At 35.9% G+C, this 17,500-nt stretch overlaps 1 protein-coding gene across 1 annotated transcript in view; it reads left to right on the plus strand.

Annotated features, from left to right (window-relative positions):
* LOC122799862 (short transient receptor potential channel 7-like) overlaps positions 1–17,500 on the plus strand; it is a 1,065,642-nt gene that overhangs the window by 936,907 nt on the left and 111,235 nt on the right. Inside the window, exon 7 of the mRNA XM_044069215.1 lies at positions 7,460–7,540. Within this exon, the coding sequence (XP_043925150.1) occupies positions 7,460–7,540 (81 nt within the window). The remainder of the gene's footprint in view (positions 1–7,459; positions 7,541–17,500) is intronic.

Raw genomic sequence — 17,500 nt, forward strand, 5'->3', positions numbered from 1 at the left:
TGTGCCTCCTGTGGAAGGTTGGGCGCCGGGCTGGCAACTCGACACCGTAAAACTCCACTGCCAATCATGAGCGGACAGATGATCCACTGTGGTGACCCCTAACCGGGAAAAGCCGAAAAAAGAAGAAGATACTTATTATAATTTCCATATGGCATCCTGTAGTTAATGTAAAAGGCTGCACCAGCCCACCTGGGAGTAACTCATATCTCATAGATTCATATGCATTGGCGCCGGAACCATAGAGTGAGGGGGAGGGTCACCCCCTCACTTTTGCAGCACTTGCAACATTTCAACCATCCCAGGTGCATAATTGCATCAGCTTTGCAGCACTTGCAACATCCCGAATGCACGCCTGTTTGAATACAGGATGTACTTAGCAGGCGGATTTCTTTACAGACTGCAGGATTTATTTTCTTTCTTCCAACTGCAGAGCCGCAGTACAGGATGTCGCAGGAGAATTTACTTAGCAGGTGGAAGGCAGATTTCTTTACAGACTGCAGGATTTATTTTCTTTGAACTGCCGTTCGGGCAGAGTGGAGTGTAAGTTAAAGTCCGCTGCTGCATTTAAGTGTTAGTAACTGTTCTTTCTGAAGTGCCATTTGCATTTAGGGGGAGAGAAGTGTGTGTGTAAGTTAAAATTCGCTGCTGCATTTAGGAAGAGAACTGACATGTTAGTAACTGTTGCATTTAGGGAGATATATATATATATATATATATATATATATATATATATATGTGTGTGTGTGTGTGTGTGTGTGTGTAAATGCCTCCAACAGGATACATCTGGTGGCTAGAGGTACACAGGTTCAAACCCTGAACCTTGGGTGCAGGTAAAAAGAGCCTAAAGTCCCTAGCCACCATCACTTGTGAATTCATGCCTCACATACTTGTTTTGTTCTGTTCCTCATTAAATCTCTGGTTTTCAGGAGCAGTAAAACAAAACATTTTATGCTAGCAATTTTCTAAGTTTATAAGATTAGTATTTGAAATGTGTTCCTATTTTTGGGGCTGTATTCCCCCATTATTTGCTTTGTTCTGTATTTTTATGCTAGGAGGTTGAGAGCTATGGTGATAAGTGAGAACTGAATTCACTAAATGACAGCCATTTAAGTTTGTCTTCCTGTCTTTCAGGAAACTGCTGATTTAGCTTATTGGTATGTTGTTCTGACTCTAGTGTACAGGGTTCTGGGTTCAAGACATGGCAGTGAAATGTACAGTGGTAAAACATTTTATGCAAGCAACTTTCCAAAATTATACAAGCAATGTTTAAAATGTGTCCCTGGTGTTTGGCCTTTTGCCCCGCCTCCCAAGTGAAAATAAGTGCAAGAAGCTGTGCAGCATGCCTATGGCTTACACTACTGTGATTCTGTATTTGTATTTTATATATATATATATATATATATATATATATATATATATATATATATATATGGGTCTACTTTAAAAGACCGAACCGACGATTCCCCGACACGGAAAAAACGGACCCCGACCGACAGGTAAGTTTATCGAAAGGGTGATTTGCCGACAGCGGAAAGACCGACAAGGGTAATGTGTGTGATCGACGCGACTGTGTGACAGTGACGGAGTTAGGAGCGGTCAGGTAAGTGTGCGATATTGTGGGATTTTGGGTTAGGCTGTGGGAAAGGTGAGTGTGTGTTAGTGTCGGAGTTAGGGTTCGGTAAGGTAAGTGTGTGATAGTGAGGGACTGTAGTTTAGGGACGGGTTAAGTGAGTTAGGTTTAGAGTGCGGTAGGTGTGTGTGTGTGAGTGACGGCTTTATATTTTTGGGTGGGTTAAGTGAGTTAGGGTTAGGGTGCAGGTAGGTGAAGTGTGCGATAGTGTCGGACCTTGGGGTTAGGGGGGTTAAGTGAGTTAGGGTTAGGGTGCAGGTAGGTGAAGTGTCGGATAGTGTCGGACCTTGGGGTTAGGTGGGTTAAGTGAGTTAGGGTTAGGGTGCAGGTAGGTGAAGTGTGACCTTGGGGTTAGTGGGTTAAGTGAGTTAGGGTTAGGGTGCAGGTAGGGTGAGTGTGCGATAGTGTTTGACCTTAGGGTTAGGGTTAGGGTTTGGGTTAGTGGCTATGCTATGTAGTGTAATGTGTTGTTCGTGTCGGTGTAATGGTGTTCGGTGTTTTGCGTTGTCAGTTTTGTGTGTTGTCGGTTATCTGGTCTCGATGATTTGTGTGTCGGCGAACCCATATATATATATATATATATATATATATATATATATACACATATATAGTGTGTATATAAGTAGACTGTTGTCATGGAAATGTTCTGAATAGGGCAGTTTTGTCGTTATTGGTGCATGCATTTTGCTTCATTACTTACTGGAAAAATGTTCAAACAATAAATTTAAAATGTGCTCTAACTTAAGTCTAACAAGTGTGCTGTATTAGACTTGGCATTAAAACGTCTCAGCCCTTGAAACTCACAGTCATTGAAACAGCATTAAAACCCACACCACATCCAAAGAAAATGCATATGGCCAGTGGTGGATAAAGATTACCTTTGGGATGTACTGATTTTCTTCACTTTTGCCAACTTAGGAATCTTACAAAAAAAGCTATAATCTCTGACAAAAAAAACTACTACTGTGAACTTCAAGAAACTCATTTTAATAAACCCAAACAATTCTGGTCTTCTATCAACAAACTCCTTTCACCTGGAACATCAAAAACTCCCTCCCCTCTAAACGCAGACCCAGATACCCCTAACCATACTGCAAACACTTTTAATTCCTTTTTTATAGAAACCATTCAATCTCTTGCTAGACAACTGAACACCAATAACTTTTACCCTCCAAATAATCTAATTGACTCTCCCCACAACTTCACTCTCCATCCTATCTCTACCGCTTTCATCTACAAGCTTATTCTCAAACTGAAACCCTGCACCCCCTCTGCTGACAAACTCCCTTCTCTCTTTCTTCAAAAGGCTGCTAAACAGATTGCATACCCAATATCTATACTCATTAATAGGACGTTCCAAGAGGGAACCATACCAGATATATGGAAAGTCTCTCACATTATCCCACTACACAAAGGTGGTAGCTCTATTGATTACACTAACTATAGACCTATTGCTCTTCTCTCACCTCTAGCTAAGATAATGGAGAAATGTATCCATCAGCAACTTGTTCAGTATCTCTCTTTACACAACATTATAGCCAACTGTCAACATGGCTTTAGACCTCACCATAGCACCTCCACTGCCCTCCTTTCCTTTGTTGATACTATTAACAACTATCGTAACTCAATCTTTTCTCCTCTGCTCTCTTCATTGACCTCTCTAAAGCTTTTGACATGGTGAACCACTCTTCCCTCATTAATATCCTTCAATCCCTCTCATTTGATAACCTGGCTATTAAATGGTTTACTTCTTATCTAAGCAACAGGCAACAAGCCGTTCTTTGGGACAACCATATCTCTTCCTTATTGCCTGTTTCTATTGGAGTACCACAGGGCTCCATTCTTGGGCCACTTCTCTTCTCCCTTTACATAAACGATCTTAACACAGTAATCCCTCAAGCTACCTGCATCCAATACGCTGATGACTCCACTATTATTTGTTCAGCATCTACCTCCTCAGAGCTACTCTCACTAACTCAAACTACCTTCAACACTGTAGAAACCTGGTTTACTAGATGGTACCTCCTCCTCAATGCTAAAAAAACTAAACTGCTCCTTTTCACTCCTACCACTCGAGCCTCCCCATTAAACTTCAACATCTTGTCAAATGACACCACTGTCATCTCTCCTGACTTGACAACAAAACTACTAGGAGTAACCATTGATAACAATCTCACTTTTGATCAACATACCAACAACATCATCAAAACAGTTAACAAAAAATTAGGATCATTATACCGTATTAAGCCATTTCTCACACCTACTACCAGGGCTACTATCGCCCACTCCCATCTGATATCTACTCTCTTTTATGCATCACCTATTTTCACTAACCTTAAGAAGGCTAACCTAAATAAACTAGCAGTTTGTTACAATAGCATTGCCCGCTTTGCCACTGGTAACCCTTTCAGAACACATCACTGTCATAACCTAAAACTCCTAGGCTGGCTAGAGCTACAAAACTGTCTTATGATCTCACAACTTACTATTGCCCACAAGATACTTTACCAACCTGATAACACCCCTATACTCTCTAAACTTTTAATCCCTTATAGCAATCTTACCTCCCTTCGATCTTCTTCTAAACTCATGACCAAATCTGTAAAATCTCATAACTTAGCTGGTGACTCTCTGTTCTCTAATACTGTAGGTAGGACATGGAATCTGCTACCCACAGATATTACTCTAATCACCTCCTTACCACTCTTCAAACAAAAATCAAACTGTACTTCCAAAATCACTGGCTTTGTTCCTGTAGGACTCCTGACTAACCTTTTTCATTCCCCCTACTCTACCTTAACTATTTACTGTCTTATTAGCTACACATATACTTACTTTTTTTCTTGCCCTGTTGCTCTCCTCTTATGCTCCAACTCACTCCTCCTTTCTCTCCCCCCTGCCCTCATTTCCATCTTCTTCTTTCTTCCCCTTCTAGACTTTTGTTTCTCTCTCTTCTCCTCTCTTGTATTTCTACATTAATCCCTTCTAATCTCTTGTTATACTTCTTTCTCTCCGGATTATTGAAACTAACTGCTAATCTTTAGCATTTTAATTGTGATGCTACTACTGACCTAGTGTATTTTTGTGTGTGCCTTAAGTATTTGTTGTTCGTATTACTAAATGTATATTCTTATTGTACTTAAATTTTTATTAATATGTCTTGTAGTGTAGTTTTATGTATGGAGCTTTTCTCCCCGGGCCTCTACTGAAAATGGACATATATCCAGCTAGACTAGCCCGGTAAACAAATGTAAAATAAATAAATAAATAAATATTATACAAGGAATATAATTTAATAAAGTCAGGAATGTATATCAAAGTACACATGTATGTTTTTTGTTTTGTGTGCAAGGGGGCCTCTGATTTGAAAACATCCCAAAGGTAATCTTTATCCACCACTGGCCATATGCATTTTCTTTGGATGTGGTGTGGGTTTTAATGCTGTTTCAATGACTGTGAGTTTCAAGGGCTGAGAAGTTTTAATGCCAAGTCTATTTTCATTGTGAGACAGTTTTGCTTTGTTTAGCAGATATCTGTTGGTGTTTGTGCATTGCGCTATAAAATGTAAAAAAAAAAATAAAATCCAGAAATGCAACTTGGATTTAAGGATGGGAAATAGAAAATGTACTCCAGGATTGCCCCTCATGCCACTAATGGACAGAGGCATTTCCTAAATGCTGCATCCCTTATATGCGTCTCCTCAAATTATTTATGGAATGATCACAGTTATTCTCACTAGGGCTAATATACAATTATCAGCCATGGGATAGGTAAGACCAATCAGAAAATGTTAATTCAAGAATCAAGCACCAAAAGGGAATTGGCTAAGCTTAAAAAGTCTTCCAAGTGAACCTATTTTGTGGTAGTAAATAGTTGTAAAAAATTGCCCTTTTTAGATCACTAAGTACCCTCTCACCCTCCCCCAGGTCTTCAACAGCATCCAGTGTCTTTGTTCATAGGTAAGTACTGGGATAGCTGATCTTGTGTGCCATTTTAAGCCTAGCCAGTTTGTCTTTATGTGCTTGAATTAAACTATCCCATTTGGTGTTAGGTTGGCCTTACCCTTCCCATAATTGAGAATTATATATTACCCATAGTGAAAGTAACTGGGATCATTCCATAGATAATTTGTGGTGATCCATTCATGGGACAAAGCATTTATGATCTCCCTCTTTTCATTATAAAAACAGGGGACAGTCCTAGGGTAAATCATCTATTGTCCATCCATAGATCCAAGTTGGACTTGAATATGGAAAGGGATAAGCTTTGCTTTATGTGGATGGGGAGTGTGTTCCAGAGCAGTGGTATCCTTCAAAGGATATACCTTTCCTTCCAAACTTTTCTGGTTATGTTGCAGAAGAGATTTAGATCCTTAGACTGAGTGTTTCTGATGTCATTTGATGTGTTGATGTACAGTAAATCCATCAGTATTCGGTTGGAGTATGCCTTGTCTGCCAACACAGGTCACCTCTTTGGAGTCTGTAGGATACTGACAGATATATAGTGTTTTCAGTAATCTAAGCACAATTATTCCTTAAATAACAATTTATTTAACTCATATCAGCGGTGCAGTGGTTAGTGTTGTCTCCTCACAACAAGAGGTTCTCCGGTTCGATTCTCAGCTGGGGTGTCTTATGTGTGGAGTCTGCATGTACTTGCTGCAGTCACATGGGATTCTTCTGGGTGCTCCAGTTTCCTCCCACATTCCAAACACATGCAGTAGGTGGATTGGACACTGAAAATTGGTTGTAAGTGAGAGTGTGTATGTGAGTGAGTGGTGTGAAAGAACTACCACGGGTGTTGTAAACCTTGGCTTGAGATTAGTGTCACTGTGGAAGTGACACTCCAACTCCATGTGCAAAATGGGAAAAGGGGTTGAGGATGGATGGATAAATCAGTAACATCAAAATGTGTTCAGATGTTTGCCTTGATAGGGGTTAGGGGTGCATGTAGCTATATTTTCCTAAGGGGAAAACAGCAATATACATACATTGCAGCTTACTTTATATATGTAACATGATATGAAAGAAAGCCTTTCTTTTTGGATAACGGTCTCTGTCTTGCAGATGCATAAAGATAGGTAAATAGACAAAAAGATGAAAGATAAACATATGCATGGATTGGTAGGTAGACAGGTAGATGACTAACAGTAAGATGCACAGATTGGTTGATAGATAGTTAGATAGACAGATAGATAGATAGATAGATAGATAGATAGATACTTTTTCTTTTTATGTCAAGCTGCTTGCACATTATCCTGTTATCTATTATTATAACATAGTTTTCCAAAAGGCACTGTTAATAGACATATAAATATGTATATATTTTTATATGTTATTTTTTATATGTGGTTAAATATTGAATATATTAAAAAATGCTTAATGTGCCAGCAGAATTACTTCTGCTCTGAACTGTATATTAGATAGATAGACAGATAGATAGATAGATAGATAGATAGATACTTTTTCTTTTTATGTCAAGCTACACACTTTATCCTGTCATCTGTTTTTGTAACATAGTTTTCAAAAAGGCACTGTTATGAGAGATACAAATTTGTCTATATTTTATGTTATTCTTATATGTGGTTACATGTGGAATATATGTAAAAAGTGGAATATATTTTAAAAGTACTTAATGTGCCAGCAAAATTACTTCTGCTATGAATTGTATGTTCTGGAACACAGATGAAGATGTGTTTTTTGAAATAAAGTTCTACACTGAAGAATGACTTATCTCACTATGAAATATATTAATAATTTAGTTCTGCATAGATATTTTGCTCAAAATATAGTCTTTTTTGATAATAATATAATATTGTTTTTCTTTTAGCTAGATCGGTATCGGCCATATTCTCGAAGTGTGGAAAGCTGTTCTGTGAGAAAACCTATATGCAAGCCAACACGATACCAGGTGAGTAAAGAAATAAAGAACAGCTTGTTTTCTTGTTATATGCTTTCAGAAAGCAGTAGACAAGTACTCAAAGTATTAGATTCTTAATACTTCCTGAAGCAAAAAAGTATGCAATACATATTATTAGAACAGTGATGCATGTATAGATTCCCTTGATATTCAAACAATTATACAAATGAGTTTCCCAACTATCTTAGTATTGTTGAGGGATAAAATCTGAAGTACCAAACCATCCAAGGCTGATTAACAGCCTGAGTTCGAGAGAAAACACAGATGGGTAAGATTGAATGTTCTTTACTGTGTAACCCACCCTGGGGTTGTCATAGAGCAGACTGCAGGAATAGCACCTCTGGATTAAACTGCATGTGCATGTGTATGCTTTATGAAAATAGGTAGGGTATGAGAGTGGAAATTGACCAGAAAAGCAATTGTAACAATTTCAGCATAGTAGGTATGTGAACGCATAGACCTGTACAGGGCATGAGTGCAGCCAAGATGGACTGCATTTGATGGCTATAAGGAGAGTTTAAGAATAGAAGATAAAATCTGCTAATTCCCTACAGAATGATGGCCTATAATTCCAACTCTCTCCTCTCTTATCAGGCATTTTTGTATGCTTGAAAAGGGAATGAACAATTCAGCAAGTACTCTCACAACCATCATGGAGGGTCTATCTGCAATCTTCTCATGCTAGTTAAACAATTACCTTGGCTATTACAATTATTTGTAAGAAAAAAGTACATATGTATACACATAAACACACACACACACACACACACACACACACACACACACACACACACACACACACACACACACACACACACACATATATATACATATAAACACACATAGATATATAGATAGATAGATAGATAGATAGATAGATAGGTAAACAGATAGGTAGATAAAGCAACAAAACCATCTGAAATGCTATTATAGGACTAAAAAGAGCAAACAAAAATAATATCCTGGTTTGACACACTTTAATGTAATAATAACAATATTTATTCTGATTGGTTGTTGTTTAACTGCTTAAAATGTAGTTGTCTTATTTAACTGTGTGTGGGGTTGCTGTTTTTACTTGTCTGAAAACCTAGATGATTTAGTGGTTGAAAGTTCTTACAAGTGAAACATTTTATTATTTTTCAGCTAATGTGTATTGAAGTGGTGTGTTATTTGCTTTCTCTCACTTGCACTCTCTCTCCATATATATATATATATATATATATATATATATATATATATATATATATATATATATATATATATATACAAACACACATATATTCGTACATACCTTTGTTCACTTTAAAAGTAGGGCATACAGTTGGTTGAGTCCATTGAGAAGGCTATTCCATTTTCCCAACTGGCCAGGAACACTGGTTAAATAAATTGCATAGAGTCACACATTAGGTAAATGTAGGCTAAGAAAATCAAATACTGGACTACATTTAGCAGTTTGTTGACAGCTCATATCCTTTTCCTTTACACTGACATTGTCTTATGTGAATTAGGAGGAAAGCGCAATTTAAGTAACTACCAAGTACTGTAGACAGAAACCAGACTTGTCATCTTTATGCATATTTGTTATTTGTGCATTCTAATCTAGATTAACTAACCTATACTTATACTTGCTACTTTAGTGAGGAAATTTTGAATTACTAGGTAAAGATTAATGTCCCATGCCTTCCATATTGTCATGTCCTGTCCTTTTCTCTATGTAAATTTTGAATAAACTATTGTCTAACATAAGTTACAACATCGAGATCCGTTTGGTCTGCTGATATGTTTTTTTATTGATGCAGCATATATACAAAAAAAACTATATATATATATATATATATATATATATATATATATATATATATATATATATATATATATATATATATATACAGTGGACATAAAAAGTGTGCACACCCCTGTTGAAAGGTCAGGTTTTTGTGATATAAAAATGAGACCACAATAAATAATTTCAAAACTTTTCCCACCTTTAATGTGACCTATAACCAGTACAATTCAATTGAAAAACAAACAAATCTGTTAGGGGAAAAATATAAAAAATAAAAAAATGTACAATAAGCTGTTTTCATAAGTGTGCACACCCTTAAACTAATACTTTGTTGAAGCACCTTTTGATTTAATTAAGGCATTCACTCTTCTTGGGTACACACCTGCCATCAATTAAAGTGAGTCTGATTATCCCCAAATAAAGTTCAGCTCTCCTAGTAGGATTTTCCTAACATTTTACTCAGTTGCCCGATACAGCAAAAGCCATGGTTTGCAGAGAGCTTACAAAGCATCAAAAGGATCTCATTTTTGAAAGGTGTCAGTCAGTAGAAGGGTAAAAAAAAAATTCTACAGCATTGGATATACCATGGAACACAGTGAAGACAGTCATCAAAAAGTAGAGAAATATGGGAAAACAGTGATGTTGCAAAGAACTGGACGTCCCTCCAAAACTGATGAAAAGACAAGATGAAAACTGGTCAGGAAGGCTGCCAGGTGACTTTCAGCAACACTGAAGAGCTGCAGGAATTTCTGGCAAGCACTGGTTGTGTATGAGATGTGACAACAATCTCCCGTATTCTCCATATGTCTGGCCTATGGACTAGGTTGCAAGATGGAAGCCTTTTCTTACACAGAAAAACATCCAGGTCTGGCTAAAATTTGCAAAACAATACATCGTCTCCCAAAAGCATGTGGGAAAGTGTGTTATAGTCTGATGAGACCAAGGTTGAACTTTTTGGCCACAATTCCAAAAAGTACGTTTGGAACAAAAACAACATATCTCATCACCAAAAGAACACCGTCCACACGGTGATGCATGGTGGTGGCAGTATCATGCTTTGAGGTTGCTTTTCTTCAGCTAGAACTGGGGCTTTAGTCAAGGAAGAGGGAATTATGAACAGTTCCAAATACCAGTCACTTTTGGCCTAATACCTTCTGGGTAAGATTGAATGTTCTAAAAATGAAGAGGAATTTCACCTTTCAACATGACAATCACCCCAAGCATACATCCAAATCAACAAAAGAATGGTTTTACAAGAAGAAAATTAAAGTTTTGGAATAGCCCAGGCAGAGCCCAAACCTGTATCCAATAGAAAATCTGTGGTGTGACCTGAAGAGGGCTGTGCACAAGAGATGCCCTCACAATCTGACTTATTTGGAGTGCTTTTGCAAGGAAGAGTGGGGAAATATTGCCAAGTCAAGATGTGCCATGCTGATAGACTTGTATCCAAGAAGACTGAATGCTGTAATTAAATCAAAAGGTGCTTTAACAAAGTATTAATTTAAGAGTGTGCACCCACAACAAATTATTAGTTTAAGTGTGTGTACTCTTATGCAACCAGCATATTGAACATTTTTTATTTTATATATTTTTTTCCACTAACAGATTTGTTTGTTTTTCAATTGACTTGTACAGGTCATAGGTCATATTAAAGGTGGGAAAAGTTTTGAAATGATTTATTGTGGTTTCATTTTTTTATATCACAAAAACCTGGCATTTTAACAAGGGTGTGTACACTTTTTATATCTGATGTATATGTGTATATGTATGTATGTGTAGGTATATATATATATATATATATATATATATATATATATATATATATATATTTGTTTTGTGTGTGTGTGTGTGTGTGTGTGTGTGTGTGTGTGTGTGTGTGTGTGTGTGTGTGTGTGTGTGTGTCTAACTTATTTTGTCAAAATGCCTTAATATTAAATCTCATTTTGTCAATGCTGAAAATGTCAAAGCCCACTTCATCGAAGCACCAGAGCTACAAAGATCTTTCCAGTGTAATTAACCTGTTGTATGAGAAGGTGAACTTCACCCTTTTTCAGCTGTAGTACAATCTCATAGTTAGTATATTTAGTTAAGGGGAGTGTGTGGAGTGCAGCCACTCAACGGGGTGGGCTAGGGATGGAGCGGTTTGGGTTTTTTCTTTTTGGGTAAGTGGTTACTTACCATGGGAAGATTTATTTATTATTTTTATTTATTTTATTTAAAATTTCTTGACTGGGAGTGAACGGCTGAGCTATTGCCCTTTTTCAGTGGGGGCACAGGGAGAAAAGCTCCAGAGATATACAATGCAATAAAAAATAGCAATACAGATGCATTTCAATAAAAATAGCAATAGAGAATTTTTGATTGTTAAAATACGTAAGCTACATACATGTATATTTTTGACAGATAAAACAGCACTATAAACAAAAAGGAGAATGTTAAAAAAGTAGAATAAGTTGTATATTCTGGTTTAAAAAGAGAGTTGAGTAAATACAGACTAAAGACATGCTTCTGGAGCATTTCTCCCTGGGCCTCTGCTGAAAACAGGATCTGTGGAACCTAGTCGGACTTTCCCGGTCAACAAATGTTAAAAAAAAAACATATGAGGTTTTGTATGCAGAGTAGCAGAAACATAAAAGATTAGATAAGAATTTCAAGGAGCAGAGTATAGAAGAAGCTTTAGAGGATGCATAGGAAGCATAGGATGAAGTAGTTTATGTTAAATTTTAGTAAGTTAGTTTGACTGTACTATAAAAGATAGATAATAATCAAGGAGTGCGAGAATAATGGCAGGACCACTGTTTTTTAAAGTGATCTTTGGTTGCTAGTATAAATTGTTTGGGGTGAGTCAGGGATCTTATTTGTAGTGGGAGTCTGTTCCATGCACTAGAGGGATGGTAGCTGTACAAGTTGCACCCAGTGTTGGATTTGGGTTTATGGATTTTTAGTAGGTCTTGGGTTGAGCTTCAGAGAAGTCTGGCCGGAGAGTAGTGAGAGATGAGAGAAGATAGACTTGGGCAGAAATTAAGCTGATATAAGACGGAGTGTATGATTTGGACTTGAGATTGTAGGAACAGATGAGGTAGTTTGGGCCAGTTCAGGTATTTTAGGGACAGTCATGAGATTTATATGTTTGTTGCGCTCCAAATCTAGCTATTTTGTCGTAGGTTTATTCTAATTTGGTAAGTAGGGAGGAGTTCAGATTTGTGAGTATTTGAGAGCAATAGGTTAAGCATGGTAGAAGGTAGGCATGGGTAAGAGAAATCCTAGCTTTAGTAGCTAGGAATTTGTTGTTCCTTTACAGTAGTCCTAGCTTTTGGTGGGTTTTTTAATACAGTTGTTAATGGGAAGATGGAATTGTAGTTGGCCATCAATGGTAATGCCAAGGAGTTTGTGCTAGTTTTGACTTCTATAGGAGTATTGTTTAGGGACCTTATGGAGAAGCAGATTCGCAGTTCTGGTCCTTCAATGACTAGGCTTCTATATTTTTAGTGTCGACAGAATAGGATTTGATATTATGGCAGTCAATAAATTGCGGTAAACCCATGTCTGTATGTATATATATATATATATATATATATATATATATATATATATATATATATATATATATATATATATATATATATATATATATATTTGTATATAGATCCCTATCAGTTGATCAAGTTTTCAGAAACGAACTTTATATGGTCAGGATTGTATAATTGAGTTTTTGAAAACTTGAAGCTTTTGAATGGAGATCGCAGTACAGCAAGAATCTGGAAATTTACCCTTTTCTTCACTGTAGTGCAGTCTCGGAGTTGGTATATATAATTTGCAGGGGGTTGTGGGTGCAGGTGTACCCCCCTTGCAAAACATAAAAAATGTGATTTTTGCCGGGTTTTTTGTTTGTTTTATTTTTGATGTTAGAGTTTTCAGAAACTCAAAAAAAAAAAATATATATATATATATATATATATATATATATATATATATATATATATATATTACATTCAATATCTTTAATATCTGACACAAAGATTTAAAAAAAAATGGAAAAAAAAAACATTTACTTAATTCTTATAGTATCCTAAAAAGCGAAGAATCACTTATAAAATCCAATAAGATTATGGGAGTATGGTGGTATTAGCTTTGTAGATTTAGAATCTTTCTCCATTGCTGCACATTTTACCTCTATTATACTCTGGATAGACTCAACCTACATTAGTCAATGGAAGACCATTCAGGAGCAGAGTATACTAAATTCTTATAATTTTGTCAAATGTGATGAATTCTAAATATGTAACAATCCTTTCAGCTGGGTAATAAAATCTACCTTAGAAGCAAATTAATTTTGATCTTTAGTCTCTGTGTTTATGAAAGCAATTCTTAAAATAGTTAAGAAATATATTTTTAAAACCCCATTTTTTTCTTTCCCAATTGTACTCACCTCTTGATTTAAAGAAACTTAGAACAAGGTTAAAATTAATTTACTAAAAAAAATGGATTAGTATTATGGCCTGTTTGCTTTAAAAAAGGAAACGCTAAATTGTCAGAATATTTAATGAATGATTACAAGCTGGATGAATCTGTTAGGAAGTTTATATTATCCATCATTAAGAAAATAAATAAATTTGTAAGTAAATATGAATGAAGAGGAACAGAGTACTTTTCCCCCATTATATAAATACATTAATGCTATCATTAAACGTAAATTGACCTAGAAAGAAGCTTTTTTAAGTTATACAATTATTTTGATGCAAAATTCTGCACTTTTTAGATTACACTGGATTGAGTGACTCAACAGAAGACAAAATAAAACTTTGTTAGTCAAACTTCTTTAAGTTTATAATGGAAAGTTTTTATGTGGAAATATATCTATATGTATATACATACAATATTTGCTACTCCATTTAAAATCTCTAACTTTACTAAATTGACTTCTTCAGTTTGTTGGAGATATAGTAAATATGAAAATGCTGATTGGCAAATATGTTCATGGATTGTGAAAAATTAAATGTATATTGTGAAGAAATAAGTATGTTTTTTAAGGCTTTATGGTCTGATAATTGTTCTTTAACTAGATCAGTTATATTAATAAATGTTCCACTTCCTTTATTTGAAAAAAAAAAAACAACAAAAAATGCTTTGGAGCAGTACCTAGAAAAGTTATTACAAAAATTTGAAATCAAACTCAGTTCTTGCATTCAAAGAATTTTTAAATTTAACTACTATGCTATGTAAAACTGAAAACAAAGTGATTGGTTAACGTCAATAAATCAAACTAAGACTTTTAGTTGTTGCAATAACCTTGAAATGTTGCTTTTAAAATACCAAGACTCTTAACGTGTTAATTGTACACAATTACCTTGATGATGCAATGTATTCCTAACAGTGTATAACAGTATGTAATATTGAATTTCTCCCTTGTTGTGTGTATATATATATATATATATATATATATATATATATATATATATAGATAGATAGATAGATACAGTGGATATAAAAAGTGAACAAACCACTGTTAAAATGTTAGGTTTTTGTGTTATAAAACATGAGAACCATAATAAATTATTTCAAAACTTTGCTCACCTTTATTGTGACCTATAACCTGTACAATTTAATTGAAGAACAGACAAATCTGTTAGGGGAAGAAATATAAAATAAAAAAAAAAAAATAAAAAAACTACAATAATCTGGCTGCATAAGTGTGCACACCCTTAAACTAATACTTTGTTGAAGCACCTTTTGATTTAATTACAACATTCAGTCTTCTTTGGTGGAGTCTATCAGGATGGCACATCTTTACTTGGAAATATTTGCCTATTCTTCTTTGCAAAAGCGCTCCAAATCTGTCAGACTGTGAGGGCATCTCTTGTGCACAGCCCTCTTCAGGTCACCCCACAGATTTTCTATTGGAATTAGATCTGGGCTCTGGCTGGGCCATTCCAAAACTTTATCTTCTGGTGAAGCCATTCTTTTGTTGACTTGGAAGTATGCTTGGGGTCACTGTCATGTTAAAAGGTGAAATTCCTCTTCATTTTCAGCTTTCTAGCAGATGCCTAAAGGTTTTGTTCCAAAAGTAACTGGTATTTGGAACTGTTCATAATTTCCTCCACCTTGACTAAAGCCCCAGTTCCAGGTGAAGAAAAGCAACCCCAAAGCATGATACTGCCACCACTATGCTTCACTGTGGGGATGGTGTTCTTTTGGTGATGCAAAGTGTTGTTTTTGTGCCAAATGTACCTTTTGGAATTGTGGCCAAAAAATTCAACCTTGGTCTCATCAGACCATAATAATTTTTTACACATGGTTTTGGGAGACTTGATGTATTGTTTTGCAAATTTTAGCTGGGTGTGGATGTTTTTCAGTGTAAGAAAAAGCTTCCGTCTTGCAACCCTAAGCCAAAGTCCAGACATATGGAGAATATGGGAGATTATTGTCACATGTAGTACACAACCAGTGCTTGCCAGAAATTCCTACAGCTCCTTCAGTGTTGTTGTAGGTCTCTTGGCAGCCTCCGTGACCAGTTTTCTTCTCATCTTTTCATCAATTTTTTAATAACTCAACTCCACAGGTCAGCACACAATTAAGCTCTCATTGAAAATTATTATTTAATCAAAATAAGGAGAAATTCCATCCAAAATAGAAGCACATAAAAAACATCAGTTCCAAACAACAACAGGTGTAAAAAGCATACCGGTTTCAGCCCATAGCCTTCATCAGTGCTAACTAAATGTGCTCCCAAGTTGCAAACATATATATAAAAGCCCCATAGCTACATTAGGAATGTCATTGGTTAATTATAATTGTTCAGTAACACCAGGGGAAATCAAAGCCCCTAGTTTGATTATCCACTAATGTTCCTTGTAATTTAAAAGGGAATGCAAACCCTCCTGCTGCACATATTGCTTTTGAATTCTGTCAATAATAGTGAAGGTAAATTTAGCAGTGATGTGTTTTAAACTGTGTTTATATAAGGCATTAGTGCTTCTAGCACATCTAATGTCACTTCAATGCTGAGATATTTGTAATTTAAAGGGGAGTGATGTTTGCCCTACATAAAATGCTGAGCAAGTACATTTAGCCATATATACCTGCCAATCACTGCTGCACTTTCCATAAACCAGGATATCAAATACTTTAGAACAAATAGGGGAGGTAAAAGAATTCTGTTTAGGGACAAACTTACAAAAATTTCAGTGTCCACAGGGATGGCAGCCCATTAATTTGCTGCCATCCAGTCTCATATGTTTATCAATTTGTACACCTTTAATTCCTTTCTTATAATGACTGAACCAACCACTCATACTTTTCCCTTTCCTATAGGAAAACCTGCTTTTGCCTGGTAATAAATCCTTTACCCTATCATCCCTGAGTAATATGTCCCAATGTTGATGTATGATATTCTGCAAAAACCCGATATTTGTTCCAAAGTCCATAATAAACCTGATAGGTGAACCTTGTGTCTGATCTTTAACTCAATATTTAAGTGCTTTTTGTCTATGAACTTGTACAGAAGATACAGCCTGTTGAATACTCCTGTTGGAGTAACCGCTATTATAAAACCTTTGTGCCATATCATTAGCCTGTATCTCATAATCAGCCACTATTGAACAAATTCTTTTAAGTTTGAAAAAGTGAGACTTAGGAATATTATTGATGATATGTCGGGGAGGACAACTGGTGGCATGAAGAAGGGTATTAATTTGAGGCTGTTTCCTGTAAACTGTACTTCTCAAAGTTCCATCATCCAACATATTCACTTTGAATTCCAAAAAAGTAATAACTGTAGGATGATAATTAACAGTAAATGGCACCAAATGTCCATAGAGCCAAGGAAGATGCTGTGACTGGCACCATATATCAAATGATGCTCCATATACCCCATGAATAAGTCAGCATATTTGGCAGTTCCTTTTAGTTGCAAATAGCATGAATTATCAAAATAAAAAAACATTTTTGTCAGTACATGTTCCGTGAGGCATAATAAAAAAGTGTTGAACCCAGGATCATTAAAAGACATCTGTGTAAGCCAAAAATGCAGAGCTAAAAGTCCCGCCAAATGTGGAATATTGGTGTATAATGCACAAACATCCAATGTGCGTAGCAACCAACCTTTCTCAATCTGCATTTCTGCTATTATATTAAGGAACTGGGTCGTGTCTTGTATATGAGAATAT

Source organism: Protopterus annectens, chromosome 4.part0 (genome assembly GCF_019279795.1).
Source record: "Protopterus annectens isolate FY-2018-M chromosome 4.part0, PAN1.0, whole genome shotgun sequence".
Taxonomy (NCBI): Eukaryota; Metazoa; Chordata; order Ceratodontiformes; family Protopteridae; genus Protopterus; species Protopterus annectens.